Source organism: Leptinotarsa decemlineata, unplaced genomic scaffold (genome assembly GCF_025532065.1).
Source record: "Leptinotarsa decemlineata unplaced genomic scaffold, Ldec_3_MD MMD2_tig00026358_RagTag_RagTag, whole genome shotgun sequence".
NCBI lineage: Eukaryota > Metazoa > Arthropoda > Insecta > Coleoptera > Chrysomelidae > Leptinotarsa > Leptinotarsa decemlineata.
The window spans coordinates 7,075,006-7,090,617 of record NW_027412703.1 but is presented as its reverse complement, the minus strand read 5'-3'; the positions used below and the strand labels follow the sequence as shown (position 1 = coordinate 7,090,617).

The 15,612-nt window shown below is 35.1% G+C and overlaps 1 protein-coding gene across 3 annotated transcripts in view; it reads left to right on the top strand.

Annotated features, from left to right (window-relative positions):
- LOC111514379 (uncharacterized) overlaps positions 1-15,612 on the top strand; it is a 71,248-nt gene that overhangs the window by 30,261 nt on the left and 25,375 nt on the right. For all 3 annotated transcript variants that reach the window (XR_012467939.1, XM_074184807.1, XM_074184806.1), the window contains exon 2: positions 6,758-6,838. Coding sequence is in view for 2 of the 3 variants with exons in the window: in XM_074184807.1 (XP_074040908.1) it covers positions 6,778-6,838 (61 nt within the window). In the remaining variant the exon portion in view is untranslated. The remainder of the gene's footprint in view (positions 1-6,757; positions 6,839-15,612) is intronic.

The window sequence follows — 15,612 nt, the reverse complement described above, 5'->3', positions numbered from 1 at the left end:
AATTCCCATTATTATTTTTATAATTACCAAAATTAATGTTTATTTGTGCATACCCTAATGGGCATAAGCATTCAGCCAATCTTTGGATAGCTAAATAAGAAAATTAATATATTATAGTATTAACTAATCCCTCGGCTTTCATTTTTTCGACAGTTTCACCTATATCGGTATCTGACTGTGTGTCTGTAATCAAATCTTGCTAGTTAAATTTGACACACTTTTAATCATCCGATTTATTTGAAATTTGGTAAGTGTAAATAATTGCGATTTAAATGCATTATGAAATTTTTGTTAGAAAAAAAACATAACAAAATGGCGGCTCCATTATGGCGGACAACTTTTGTGATTATGGTCCAATTCTATTCAAAATTGGTATCTGGCGGGTTTTCAGGGTCGGAGATTTTTTATTTAGTTTTACCTGTTTCGGTGTCTGACTGTGTCCACATACTCCACCTTGTGTGACTTTCATAATAAATATCCATCATTTCGTGTGTTTTCTTTAATAAATTTTTGAGTAGTAAAAAGTTATTTTCAAAATTCGTTATCTCGAAAACGGTTGAATTTAGGAAATGATGTGCTATATCAATTTTGTTCAGAATTTCAATCAGAATGAAAATATGGAATAATACATCAGGTGTTCTATTGAAGAAAAAGCAACTTTATTTCTTCTTTTTGACTTATTCTGTTAACCTAATTTTTATTCAGTGTGGTAGATTTGGAAACACCCTAAAACTTCTGTATTTTAATATTTTTGGGTAGCTATCTTACTTTAAAAGATAATCGACTGTTTCCATACATATCAGCGACCCTTTATAAAAAAAATTGATGCAACACAGTGATAATCATCAACTGGTAATAATTATTTTTCAATATTCAGCAAAGTTGTGGTGGTGATGGTGACAGGCGTGGTTGAAGAACTTGAGCAAGGCAATCAAATTACCCTAAAGCTTTGCGATCTAACAAAAACTGTGCCTTGCATGAAATTCTGTTGAGAAAATTAGGGATTACAGGTAGTTCGCTTCATTAAATAAAAACCTATCTGAGAAACTGCCAACAACTAGTAGGTAATGTTCATGGTACTCTGTCAAACTTCCAAACTGTCAAAAACAGCTTTCCAAAAGGGTCTGTTTTGGTGGTCCAATTAGATAAGGGTGACAAGAAGAACCATATATCATTATTCGTTTGCACAACTTTTACATGAGGATAGTTGTTGAATTTTTTTGTAATATTGATTTACTTGAGAGTAGTACTCTTGCAGAATAATAGATCCATTGAAAATTACTTTACATCAACATATTTTGAAATTGATATATTTTGGGAACTGTTGAGGTTTCTTACCTGAATGGATTATCCATTGTTTACATCTTGTGGGATATTTGACTGGGAAACGCAAAAAACTCAAACTATGGTCATTTCTAGTTGAGAGTCCACATTTGTTGTAGGAACATTTATTTTGTCTAGACATCTGGAAATGAAGATGAAATTGTAAAAGGAACAAAAGGCTAACAACTCAATTAGGTAAATTTGCTGAAAAAATGAATCTCATTATTCATAAAATTTTCACCAGTTAGTGCACATTCATCACATATTTTGAAATATAAAAATATTTTTTGCAAAATTACCAACACCAACTTGAAAATTAGGTCACTTGCTTTACAAGGGTACTAGCCAAAGAACCAAAGAAATTTTTATATATAATTTTTCATATTAGGTATGTGGAGAGGGTGCACCAGAAGGTGAAATGTTATATGTCCCAAGATCATTTGGAAGTCCAATGGCCATTTAATTTCATTTTGGTGACTGCATAATTCATTCAGGTCGTGAATACCTAAATACCTATTCTCCAAAGTTGCTGCAACATAACCTATAGTGCACTCACTTTCATTTGTTGAATAATTCATTTTGGAAATACATTTGAAGGGATCTAATAACATGAAATTTCAAATATACCTAATAATTGAATATATTTTTACCTTTTTCGATGTTCTGTCTGCTACTGTGCAGCTACTGAATACTCTTTCATCCCAATAGAAAAGTACATAGACCTCTTGGAGGATAAAAATTTTGAGTTCTCGATCTGCTTCAGTAAAAAATTTAACTTATATATTGTATGCCTTTACCGATCTCCCTCTTCAGACGACAATATATTTATAAATAACTTAGAAATATTACTTTCTTATTTGCCTCTGAATTGCTCCCTGATAATAACAGGAGACTTTAATATAGATTATAATGACGGTGATTTCTATGCTAGGGAATCACTAAAAAATGTATGTATACATTTGACTTAAGTATGCACGTGGAAGAAGATACTCGCATATCCCGCTTCTCTGCAACTCGCATCGATTATATTTGTAGCAATTTAAATGTTCAAAATGTTACTTGTTCAGTTGTCCCCTCAGGATTATCTGACCATGAAGCTATAACTTGTTCGTTTCTCGTCGAGTCATCGAGGAAACAGGTGCATACAAAGTTCGGTAGACTGTTCAGTAGCTCAAATTTCGATAGGTTTTATATGAATTGTCTCGTGATCGACTGGCAGAGTACCTTGACTGAAACTGATCCATTCTCTTCTTTCCATAATAAATTAACTTATGTGTTTAACAAGTCTTTTCCTAATCAAAAAATTGAAATGAAAACTAAGAAACCCTGGTTGACAAAAGTATTGAAGATCTCTTCTGGTAATTTGCGCTCACTGCATTATCTCAAAAAATGTTTTAATAACCATTTCTTTTCTTCCTATTTCAACGTTTATAGAAAAATATATAGATCCACTCTCCAACTAGCTAAACTTAAGTACTACAACAACAGGATTGGAGAGTCAAATAACAAAATCAAAGAAACTTGGTCAATTATAAATGACCTGAGAGGGAAATCAAGGAAAACAAAAGTTGACATTCCAATTAATCCCAACACAATTAATGAATTTTACTGCACGATTGCTCATAAACTGAGAGAGTCAATTAACACCCCTTATGATCCTCTGGTCAATCTAGATAGTATTGTAATAAATGATATGCTCATATTATATGACACCAGTCTCTGTGAACTAATTGAAACTCTGAAGGATATTAGAAACAAAAGTGCTGCTGGATATGATGAAATTTCGGCAAAAATTATCTTGAATTTACCTATCGAAGCCTTAGAGACGTTGGTAGCTCTTATCAACTCTTCATTTAGAACTGATCTCTTTTCCCCTGATTTGAAAACTTCGGTAGTTATCCCTTTTCATAAAGGAGGAGATTTAGATAATCCCTCTAATCTTCGCCATATTTCTCTAATACCAACTATACCGAAAGCCATCGAAAAACTAGTTAAGATTCGAATGAATGATTTCTTTAAATTTCACTAGTTCGGATTTCCATTGTCTACTATATGAAATGATTTGAAACTCCTGAAACAACTAAAAAAAAAGAATTAAAAATGAATAGCTGAAAATAAAAATTATATTAAGCAAAATAAACCTGAAATGAAATAATAGTGAAATAAAATACAAGTAAAATAGAACAATTGAACAAAAATAAATAAAAATAAAGAAATGAAAAAAGAAAATAAAAATAAAAAGTTGAGAGATTCCAAGTCACGTTAGTTCACGACATTTCGATTGTTAGTATCTACAATCGTCTTCGGGTGATGAGGGATTTCAAATCATTTTATATAGTAGACAATGGAAGTCCGAACTAGTAAAATTCATCATGAAACATTGTAAATCACCTTCAAACAATGATTTCTTGTTTTTACATCATATCATAAATAAAGATCAATTTGGGTTCCAGGCCGGAAAAAGCACTCATGATGCAATTTTTTCTTTTCTGTTCGATCTTTATTCAGAAACAAATGCTGGTGATGCAGCCGCAGCAGTTTTCTTCGATCTCTCTGCAGCATTCGATTGCGTTAATCACAATATACTGCTTAGAAAACTCAATCGTTATGGGTTCAAGGGCACAACTTATCAATGGTTTGAATCATATCTCACAGGACGAGATCAAATAGTCCGAACAACAGAAATCTCAGAAAGAAGGGCAATCGATAGTGGTGTACCACAGGGATCCGTGCTGGGACCTGTTCTCATTCTATTACATGTAAATGATTGGACGAAGATCAACATATCGGGCAGCTTTATACTTTTCGCGGATGACACCACCATCTTGCGGAAAGAGAAAAATGAAATCGAACTACATAAAATAATAACTTCTGACTTGGAAAAAAATAAAATGTGGTGTGACGCTAATTTGCTTTCTCTGAATGACATATAATATCATTCAAATGCGTGCTTGACGAACTTCCTTTGAACGGTGGTGTTCTGCAAAATAAATCTAACACAAAATTTTTGGATGTATTGATTGATCATAGGCTTAAGTTTGATGAACACGAACAACAGCTCAGAAGTAAAATTTCCTCTGGGTGTTTGCAGTGAGGGTAGTTTCTAAGGAGTTGAATTTCAGTACTGCAAAAACGGCCTACTATGCATTAATTGACTCCCAAATTCGATATGGGATACCTTTTCGGGGAGCATGTTGTCCAACCCTCTTGTCTTCTATTATGATTATACAGAAAAGAGCTGTAAGATACCTCTGTAAGGTAAAACCAAGAGACTCTTACAGAAAACTGTTTATTAATAATCAAATATTAACTGTCATTGCACTTCTCATCTTGGAGACAGTACAAATCAAGATATAATGTAGCGACCTTACCCTATTCAATTCGAAATACGGAATTTAGCCTCAGGCTCCCAATTCCCACCTCTAACTCAGTCAAGGATTCAATATTTTACAATGGTACTGAAATTTACAATCATCTGCCAGTCGATGTAAGGTCCTCTAATTTGACAGGCAAGAATTTTAGAAAGGCTGTAAAGAAATTTTTAGTAGATAAGCCCTATTACAGTCTACAAGAATACTTTGTAGACACCTTTTAGCATATCTATTGTATATGTTATGGTATGAACATGTATCATGTGTGGATTTTAGACGAAAAGTTATATTATAACTTGATTATTTTTTAAGTTTATTCGCTAAATTTTTTTTATTATCTTTTTAACTTGATTTTTATTTATATTGATTAGTTATATTTAATTGTCCTTATTGCTTAAGCTTATGTTCGTATTTTACTAGTTAAATGGAATTTCTTTATTATCTACTATGACTTGCGATTTTACTTATATTAATTATATTAATGAGTTATATGAATTGTCCTATTGCTCAAGCTTGGTCAACAAGTTGCCCTTAAGACAATAAAGCATATTTGTTATTATTATTATTTATTATTATTGTCACAACTCACTCACAATTATTGTCTTATAAAAGTACAAATAACACAAACTAATAACTACTAAAAGCACAAATAACACAAACTTATTACAAAGGAAACAGATGTGATTCTGATCTAAGAATCACAAAAATTTACTACTAATAACCTCTTATGTGTCTATAAATTGCAACACAAATGAACACGTCACGAAGACAAAGCCTGTCAGAAACATAAAAATAATCATTTACAACTTTCTAGTACGACACTCCATCTCAATCTTGCATCTCTTTTTTGGAGACCACAGTTTTGGCGCCATCTACTTTTCGTTTCCATCGTCCTCCAATGATAACTCCATAAGGTTGACCGACTATAAATCTATAGATAATGCTTTAACCTATCCCCTCTTCCTCCTCTCCGCTCCATCAGTTTTAGCAGGAACTGACCGTTTGGCGGGAGTTAGTCGTTAGTGATTACAGGTTTCCATATGTTGCGTATTTGTACACTAGATGGGCTTAATGCGTTGTTGGACAATATATATTCGGCTTCTTTGAATTTTCGTCTAAACCAGTGTTCCTCCTTGTGAATGTTTTCAGCTTGAGTTCAAACATGCTCTGCTATTCATGATTTGCTAGTTTCTCCTTACTGTGTGTGTCTTGTGCTCGGCAATGCGAACTTTCAATGGCCTCTAAGTTTCACCGATGTATGATTCTCCGCACTCGCAGGGTTTGGTGGCCTGGTCTTCGTGAGGCTGCTACGGATAATGTTTCCAGATATGAAACAGGTTATGATATTATATTTGGACCCAATCCTTCTTATCCTTTCCGACAATCCTCTGATGTAGGAAAGTACAAGTACTGGTTGTGGCGGCTTCTCTTCCTTGTGGAGCTCTTGCTGTCTTCTAGCTAAAGCCTGTTCCACCATCACTTTGGAGTAACCATTCTGTTGAAGATCATTTTTTATGATTCCCAGTTCTTTTTCGAGACCTAGCTTTGTGTTACAGAGCCCGAAAGCACGGTTTAGTAGAGTCTTGATGATTCCTCTCTTGGTCGATTGAATGTGATTAGAGTCCTGGTTCAGATACAGACATTTTGTTATATTTACTTCAACTTAGGGTCACTTTCTACAAAACTAATGATCTGTCATCAACATTTCCGTAACCGTTAGAGCATTTTGAATTCACCAAACTAATCGTTTTTGTGAAATTTTTTGGAAAATCACATTTATTGTAAAATAAAAGTAGAAGCAAATTATTTATTTTTTTTACTCCAAAACCATAATTTCTGAAATAGTGCGGAGAAGAATACGGGGAAAAAGAAGAGACATGGAATTCTAAACATTCTTTTGCATTATTGCATCAATGTTACAAAGTTCATTTGCATAAAAATGATGTGCGTAAAGAGTTTCATAAGTAAAGAGTTCCACTTCTTTCATTATTTAGGTACTTTCACTGAATACCAAATCACTAGAATGTATAAAATAAATTATCTGTGTTTTATTTCATTTACAGATTAAGTTCATTATATCAAGATGAATGCCTTTGCAGTTGTGATCATTATAGGATACTTCAGCACAGGAGAATCATATACAAGTAAGTATGAATTTATGGAAAAATTGCTTAGTGATTCATCTATAATAACCAAAAATGAAACCAGCTCGAAATTGGATAACTTTGATGGTTTCAGTATGGACTTATCATAAGTCTAGTCGTTTATTGAATTGATGTATAAAATTTTTGTATTTACTTCATGGACCATACGGTGAAAATTCATAAAGAAACGTACTCAGTTTATGAAGAATAGATCTCTAGTTATTTGGAAAGTATAAATCCGAAAATTCCATCTTCAAAATTTTCTGATAGCAAATTTTGTAATCAGCAATCTGCATTAGGTATGCAAAAATGGGTATTTTATCAATTTCAATATCGAAATTTAAAAATCAGTTTCGTCAACAATATTGGATACTAAGAGTAACAATTGAATATGAAAATTTTTCATGAACAGAGTTCTATTTCGTGTGTAAAAGTCAAATGGAATAAATTCATTATTTCGGTTGCGGTACATATTTTAGCAAAATCCCGAAACAAGTCAAATTTAAATTATAATTTGACATATTTCAAAGGAAAAATGCTACAACTCCCAATTTTTTAAATGAGAAGTATAGGCTTGTGATATATCGTTTGAAAGTTATCTTCATTCTCTCTTCAAAAATATTATCGCTTTCAAGTTTATTGCAACAACTTCTTATGATAAAATAAATTAAAATCATGTGGTTACCAAAATTCGATTAAACTTATTTCATGTTGAAGTATCTCTCTAAATATACAGGGGTGCGCAAAAGTCCGGAATAAAATTAATATCTTTTTAACCAGTATTTTAGGAAAAAAACGCTGAAAACCGTCAGTTGATTTCACGTTGTACGCATTTTTTGGCAATAAAATGAATTTTTTTTCAACCCCCTAGCTGCAACCCTGTCCAACTTTTTTTTTCGAATGCAAACCTATGTCGTGTATAGGCTCATTGAAAAGCTCCTGAAAAATGGATTCTGACCATACCCTTTATTTTTTTGTGGTTACAATGAAATGAGAAAAAACTCTTTTGAAAAGTTACAAATACCTAACTTAGTGCTTTCTACGGGTGAATTGACGTAACAGATGCTGAAATTGGCCTCCACCCTCTACCTCGCAGGCTCCTAGGCGATGGTAAAACCCGTCTATGGAATTCCAAATGGCCTCAGCCGGTATGTTATGTGTTCCACTCTAATTCTGCTTTTTAGATCTTCAATATTAGCCGGCCTATTTTGATAAACCTTGTCTTTCATATATCCCCAATAAAAATAATCTAATGGCGTTAAGTCTGGAGATCTTGGCGGTCATTCAATTGTACCACATCGTCCAATCCAGCGTCCTGCAAATATGTCATCGAGATATAATCTGACATTAATACCAAAATGTGGGGGAGCGCCATCCTGTTGGAACCAAAGTGTTTCAGTGGGAATATCTGGATCTGCTTCATTGGGAAACATAACAGCTAAAGCAGGGACTAATTCAAAGCGTGAAAAGTCTAAGTAGCGTGCAGCTGTAAGGCTTCTCTCAAAAAAGTATGGACCTAATATTCTGTTGTTGATGATGCCTGCCCATGCATTTACTTTATGAGGACGCTGCGTACAAGCTTCGCATATCCAGTGTGGGTTTTCCTGACTCCAGAATCGATAGTTGTGCCTGTTAACTACTCCATGTAAATAAAAAGTAGCTTCGTCCGAAAAGAGTATGTTGAGTGGAAACCCATTATTCTCGTCACATCGCCTCATTATTTCCTCACAAAATTGCAAACGCCTGTCATAGTCATCTTCCAAGAGCTCTTGGACAAGACATACCTTATATGGGTGGTATTTTTCTGTTTTCAAAAACCTCCCAATCGTACGTCTAGACGCAGGATTGTTTTGGGCCAATGAAACCGTTGATGAATGTGGATCTTCCTGCAGAGATACGGCGATGTCCAATTTTTGATCTTCGTTTAAAACATGTGGCCGGCCACTTCTGGGCAAGTCCTTCACTGTACCATGTTCTTCAAATTTGTGTAAGATCTTACAGTAGCCTGGGAAATGTGATTTTCCGGATATTTTGCATTAAATAAAGTACACACCTCACTTTGACTCCGCATTCTATCCCCACATCCCAACACTTCGATACGCTGCCTCTCTGACAATACCATTTTTGTTTAGTAAATTAAAAAAGAACACTTTGTACCCAATTAATAAACTAAACATACATACAATTTTAATTTCCGCCAGAAATGCCACAATTTTAAAATTGAGTCAAGACAATAGTTCTTATCAGGGCATTCATTTTGGTACAAAAAATGCAACAACCTTTTCGAGATACACTGGTCAACAATTGCTTGGAATGGAACTAATATTATGTGTAAGTTTTTGGTGAAAAAACAAAATCCACAGAATGTTGATGCTACATTACGTTATCAGTTTTACACATAAATCAATAAAATTTGTTGTGGTGCCTGGCCCGGTTGGTCTGTTCTTAAAATTTGTAAACTTTTAGAAAGTAAGTACTGGTGATCCTTAGCAATTGTTGAGCAATGTACATCATCACCACTTATTTGTTTTTTGCAACGTTAATTTACCCGTAGATAGCACTAAGTAGGTATTTCTAACTTTTTTGGTTTTAAAAGAGTTTTTCTCATTTCATGGTAACCGCATGAGTAAAAAAAAATAAAGGGTATGGTCAGACTTCATTTTTTACGAGCTTTCCAATGAGCCCATACACGACATAGGTTTACATTCGAAAAAAAAAAGTTGGGGAGGGTTGCAGCTAAGGGTTTGAAAAAAAAAATTTCATTTTATTGTCAAAAAATGCGTGCAACGTGAAATCAACTGACGTGTTTCAGTGTTTTTTTCCTAAAATCCTGGTTAAAAAGATATTAATTTTATTCCGGACTTTTGCGCACCCCTGTATATGACTCAAAGATGACTGACTGACTGACATAGTGATCTATCAACGCACAGCCCAAACCACTGGACGGATTGGGCTGAAATTTGAAATGCAGGTAGATGTTATGACGTAGACATCCGCCAAGATGCCTACGTCAAGGATTTTGGTCAGTTCTACCCCCAAGGGGATAAATAGGGGATGGAAGTTTATATGAAACTTCGTCAATTTTAAACCGATCGGACTGAGACTTTGCATGCGAATAAATTAAGACGAACAAAATAATTTTTAGTTCTAAATGTTGACAATTGATGGCGTTAGTAGTATTTTAAAACGCGCTATCGTTATGTTTTCACTGAGTTACATATACCCGATGATGAGTGGCCGCCGTATCTAATAGTACATACTATACCTAAATATTTCTAGCGAATTATATTTGACAATTTTGGCTGTTCTTTTCTTGGCATATTTTGGATTGCATTTGCTTTGTTTCGGTTTAGTAGTTTTGGTTATAGTTTCTGCTTGGTATTTGGCATTTGTTTTGTTTTCGTTTGGTTTAAGTATAGGTTTTGTCGGTTAGACATTTTTAAAATGGCTAAAGAAAATCTGAACGTTAATAGAAAAGTTGAAGAATGTACTGTCGTCCCTATTGTTGGTGACGGTGCATGTTTGTTTCGTGCTCTCTCTTATTTAATGTACGGAACACAAGATAGAGCGATGGAGGTGCGTTCAGAAATTGTCAGATATGTGGTTAATGACTGGAGCAAGTTTTCAATTATGACCCACGACAGGAATTGCGATAACTACGTAACACCTGACGAATATTTGGCTGATATGTTGAAAAATGCTACTTATGGCAGATTTTGTGAGTTAATAGCAGCAGGATTAATATTCCCATTTAAGTTTGAAGTTTATAGAAACTGTCTCATATACACGGAATCTGGATCTAACGACTATCCGGCGATTATGATTCAGCAAATATTTGTTCAGTGGGCATTTTGATGCCTGTCTTCCCATAGCAGCACAGAAAATTACTCGGCGTCGTATGGAGGTAGCTGTAGAAGAACATGATTTTGGAATTGATATACACCTTCGCAACTTAAAGTTGATAAAGGCTGTCAGGAGGTACCTGTTTTAGAGCGTGAACATTCACCTATTGTATCTTCAATAAATAATGATGAAAATTTAATAAGAAGTTTATTTTCCCAATCTGAGTCTGTGACATTAATAGAATCCCACCGTAAAGCTGTGTCTGAATATAAGAAAAAAACCCTGATGTACAGAGGCAAGCTGTCGCCACCTACCAGGCTGCACACTCTGAAAAACACAGGCAAGCTGTCGCCACCTACCAGGCTACAAACCCTGAAAAACATAGGCAATCTGCTGCACTATATCAGGTCAAGAATACCGATGTGCATAGAGTGATTCAGTCACGGTATGGAGAAAATACAATTCAGCGTGTATGGAGAAGCAAGTTGCTTTGGGGTTTAGCGTATGACCCAGATATTGCTTATGGAACTGACAGCAGTGTAGTCTTAGGTTTTATGACGTACAAATGTCAGTGGGGTAACGCCTTGAAGTGGAAAGATAAGACACCTGGCATGTGTTGTAGCGCCTGTAAAGTACAACTTGAGCCGTTTAAACAACTGCCTGAACCACTTTACAGTCTGGTTAATGATTTACACCCAAATCATGTACACTTCATGGATAATATCCGAAAATATAATGCCTGTTTTCAGATGACTTCCTTTGGTGGAAAACAAATAAAAGAAGGCGGTTTTTCACCAACTTTTAAAGTTCAAGGACATTTAATTGGAAGTATATTACCGGAACCTGGGCAGGATGCACAGTTTCTGCAAATTCATTTCGTCGGTGAAGATGATAGAGAAGCTAATATTCGATGTTCTGAATTTCCTGATTTGAGACCAAATTTAATAAAAAAATTGCAGCTTATGTTACATGAGGTGAACCCATACATGAAAGATCTAAAAACATCGCCTTCAGAGTCATTCAACGTCGTAATACATGCAGATAAAAAACCACAAAGAGAACACAGAGGCATATTTAATGCACCAACGATAAATGAAGTGGCTGTTGTATTGGTAGATCAGCATTTTGACCGAAGAGACATCATCCTCGAAAGCCGAAGTAACTCACTTCAGCGTATCAGTGAGATACATCGACCTTATGACGTGCTGCAGTATCCGTTGATGTTTTGCTGTGGGGATGATGGCTATTCAGTCAACATACCACAATGCGATCCCACAACTAAGTTGCCCTTGAAAAAACCGGTCTCTGCTGTAAGTTTTTATTCATACAGAATAATGATCAGAGAAGGAGAAGATAACTTTTTGGTTAAATATCGCGCTCTTTTCAGTCAATATTTGGTAGGTGTATACGCAAAAATAGAAACTGAAAGACTAAACTACATAAAAAACATCAAGCCAAATTGCGCGCAGATAATTATATTCATTTAAAAGATGCAATTGGACGGCAGGATACTGAAGCAAATCAGCTGGGACAAATGGTAGTACTTCCATCATCTTTTACTGGTGGACCAAGATATATGCACGAAAAAACGCAAGACGCCATGACCTATGTTAGACATTACGGTCGTCTCGACCTTTTTATTACTTTTACATGTAACCCACGCTGGAGTGACATAAATGCGCACTTACTAATGCACAACAAGTAGCAATCATGTATCTCTCTAAAGTTGCTAAAAATATTTTACTAAGTTCATATTCAAGAATTATAGTGGCAAATAGTGTTATAAAAAACCGTGGCGTTTGAGGCGTGAGAGTCTACAAAAAATTACGGCAACACCCTGACAAATTTTATGTGTATTCAGGGATGTCAGTTGAGGCATTCGACCTACTTTTGAAGTTGACTGAATGCAAATTGCAAAGAACTTCAACGAACTTCTGAGAAGCTATATCAGCAGGGTGGTCAAAATTTTTGAATTTTTCCTTAATGGGTCTGCTGGGTCCCAAATTGCCCTTCTTTTGTACACAGAACTTATTACGCTTTCCTCCCTAGCTAGGCTACCCGGCTGGAATATCAAATACGACTGATTAGGTTGGATAAACGCCTGGCGTACCTTCAGATGGTTTCTGGAGGTTAGATGGTAGTGGGGGGTCACTGCGGCTGCCGTCGTTCTGTTACTCACGTTTATAAATAGCAGGATGTTCGCCAGGCAGCTATCTACCATCCACCATCCTACCAACCTTCCTGCAGTGCGGCCCTAGCCTTAGTGATATAGAGATAGATGAACGAGATGCGTTACTACTTAACCCATCGAAAACTTTCGGCAAGGCTCCTGGGAGAGAACTTTTCGCAAAAACTCAAAAACACGTCAGGTTTGTTTGTGAAGTGGATATGTTTTGAACCGGTAACCATTGCAAAATCTACACTTAATTCTTTTAATGAAATGAAAATTACTCGGTATCTATAGTCCGTTCATAATTTGTCGATAGCACAAAATGAGGGCCCAAGTCATAAAACGGTCGTAAAACTCGTAAAATCATAGGCGGAGGTTCCTGAGGTGTTTATCCATTAAATATAAAGCTTCAGTTTATATTCGAAACTTGCCTTGAAAGAGTGAAGTTGTTACGAACGAAAATAATTTTTGGTTTAGTACATTTTTTAATCGCATTTAATTCACGGCTCGTTGGTGTTTCGGCGTCTACGGCAGTAATTAACGTCTCTAATATTTATTTTGCGAATTTTGTGCAGTGCGTGAGTAACTTTTTTTCATATTTCTACAAACATATACGTACCTTTCGTTCCTGCTTGTTTTGTTTGATTGCTTGCGATGGCTTCGTCATCATCATCAACATCATCAAGTTTTACACCGGTACTGTTGCGTACAGTCAGTAAGTCTGTCTAATCACCAAGAGAGAAGACTATTGTTTTGAACGTTCACGATGCTCTGGTTTCTCAGAATCCCACAAACACTGTTCAGAACATAATCAAGAGTTGTGCCAACATGACGGGCGTAGGGGAGTCAACAATATATAGGTTCCTATCAGAAAAAAAAAAAAAGGTAGAGCTAACCCAAATACAAACGAATACTTAAAGAGGGGGAGAAAACCTATTGAAATTGATGAATTTGCCAAAAATGGTATTCGAAGGAAAATTCACGAATTTTTTTACAAAGAAGAAATACCCAACTTAAACAAAATTTTACAAGAAGTTAGAGACGACCCGGATTTGCCTCATGTCGGACGAACCAAATTGTGGCAAGTTTTAAAAGAATTAAATTTCCGGTGGGAGAAATCAGACCGAAAATCACTTTTGATTGACCGGGAAGAGATAATATGTTGGAGAAGAAAGTATCTAAGATCTATACGAAAATTTCGGGCTGAAGGAAGGCCAATTTACTATCAGGACGAAACGTGGGTAAATGCAGGTCATACTCTCACAAAAATTTGGACAGATAAAAATATATCAAGGCAAGCCTTTATGGAAGGTTGGTCTACTGGTATTTCCCCACCCTCTGGTAAAGGCAGTAGATTAATAGTTTCTCATATTGGCAGTGAAAAAGGATTTGCTAAGCATGGTTTGTTGGAATTTGAATCCAAAAGCACAAAAGACTATCACGAGGAGATGACAGCTGATGTTTTCGAAGAGTATTTTGAGCAGATGATTGAACATATACCACCAAACTCAATTATAGTATTAGATAATGCACCTTATCATTCACGACTAGTTGAAAGACTTCCAACGACTGCGTGGAAGAAACAGGATATCATTGACTGGCTGCGGAATAAGTCCCTGCCTTACGAAGATGGAATGGTTAAAGCAGAACTTTTAAAAATTGCCCGGCAACACAAATCTAAGTTCAAGAAATACTTAGTTGACAAAATGGCGGAAAGACGAAACATCACAGTCCTTAGACTTCCACCCTACCACTGCGAATTAAATCCAATTGAACTCATTTGGGCACAAATGAAAAGCTATGTGGCTAGAAAAAATACGTCATATAAAATACAAGCTGTACGTGAATTGTTATATGAGTCTTTACAACATATTACAGAACAAAATTGGCGAGATGCAGTAAGACATGCAATAGAAGAAGAACAAAAAATGTGGGATCTTGACAATATAATTGATGCGACTGTAGAGACACAACCGCTAATTATTAACCTGCAAGACGACTCGGATTCCGAAGATGATCCTGTTTATTTTGAATTTGAATAGTTTTGTAAGTAATCGTAGTTTATATCATTTAAAAATAGGTATTAATTAAATAAATGTATCTTTTACAAATTGCAAGCAACTTATTATTTTTGAATAAAATAAAGAAATTTTTTAAAAATAAAAATACAGTTTACAGTACCTACAGTTTAAGAATATTAATATATTTATTTATTTAAAGTAACTAATGTTTTAATCATATACTCTACGACACTGATCACTCATTTCCACTCAAAATACCTACATAATCGGATTAAAAGTTTTATAGCTGTATTGTATTTCTTCAGATACAAGGCGGGTTAGTCGAAAACATCTTAAACTGCCAGTTTTAGTTTGGTTTTTGTTATTATATCATATTAGCTGTCCTCTCTGTATTTCAGTTCTCTAATGAGGGTCAAACTTGCAGTGAGCTATCAACAAATTATGAACGGACTATAGTTTAAAGGGGATTTTGATTTCCTATCCATTGCTTCATCGCTTTTGGAAATGGACCATTCATTTGAAAGATGTTGAGTTTTGAAATGCCAACAATACGTTTGTCGAAGAATAATAGAATTGAATGGACTGTAGTTCTTATTGTTCTAATTGAGTGCATGCTAGAAATGTTGTCTATAATGAAGGTTACATTTATACAATTACTTGTCGAATAATTTCGAACATTGACGGAGTCATCTCGAGATATACATTGATATTCGTCCTCGCAGGTCCAAATGAGTCAAGTG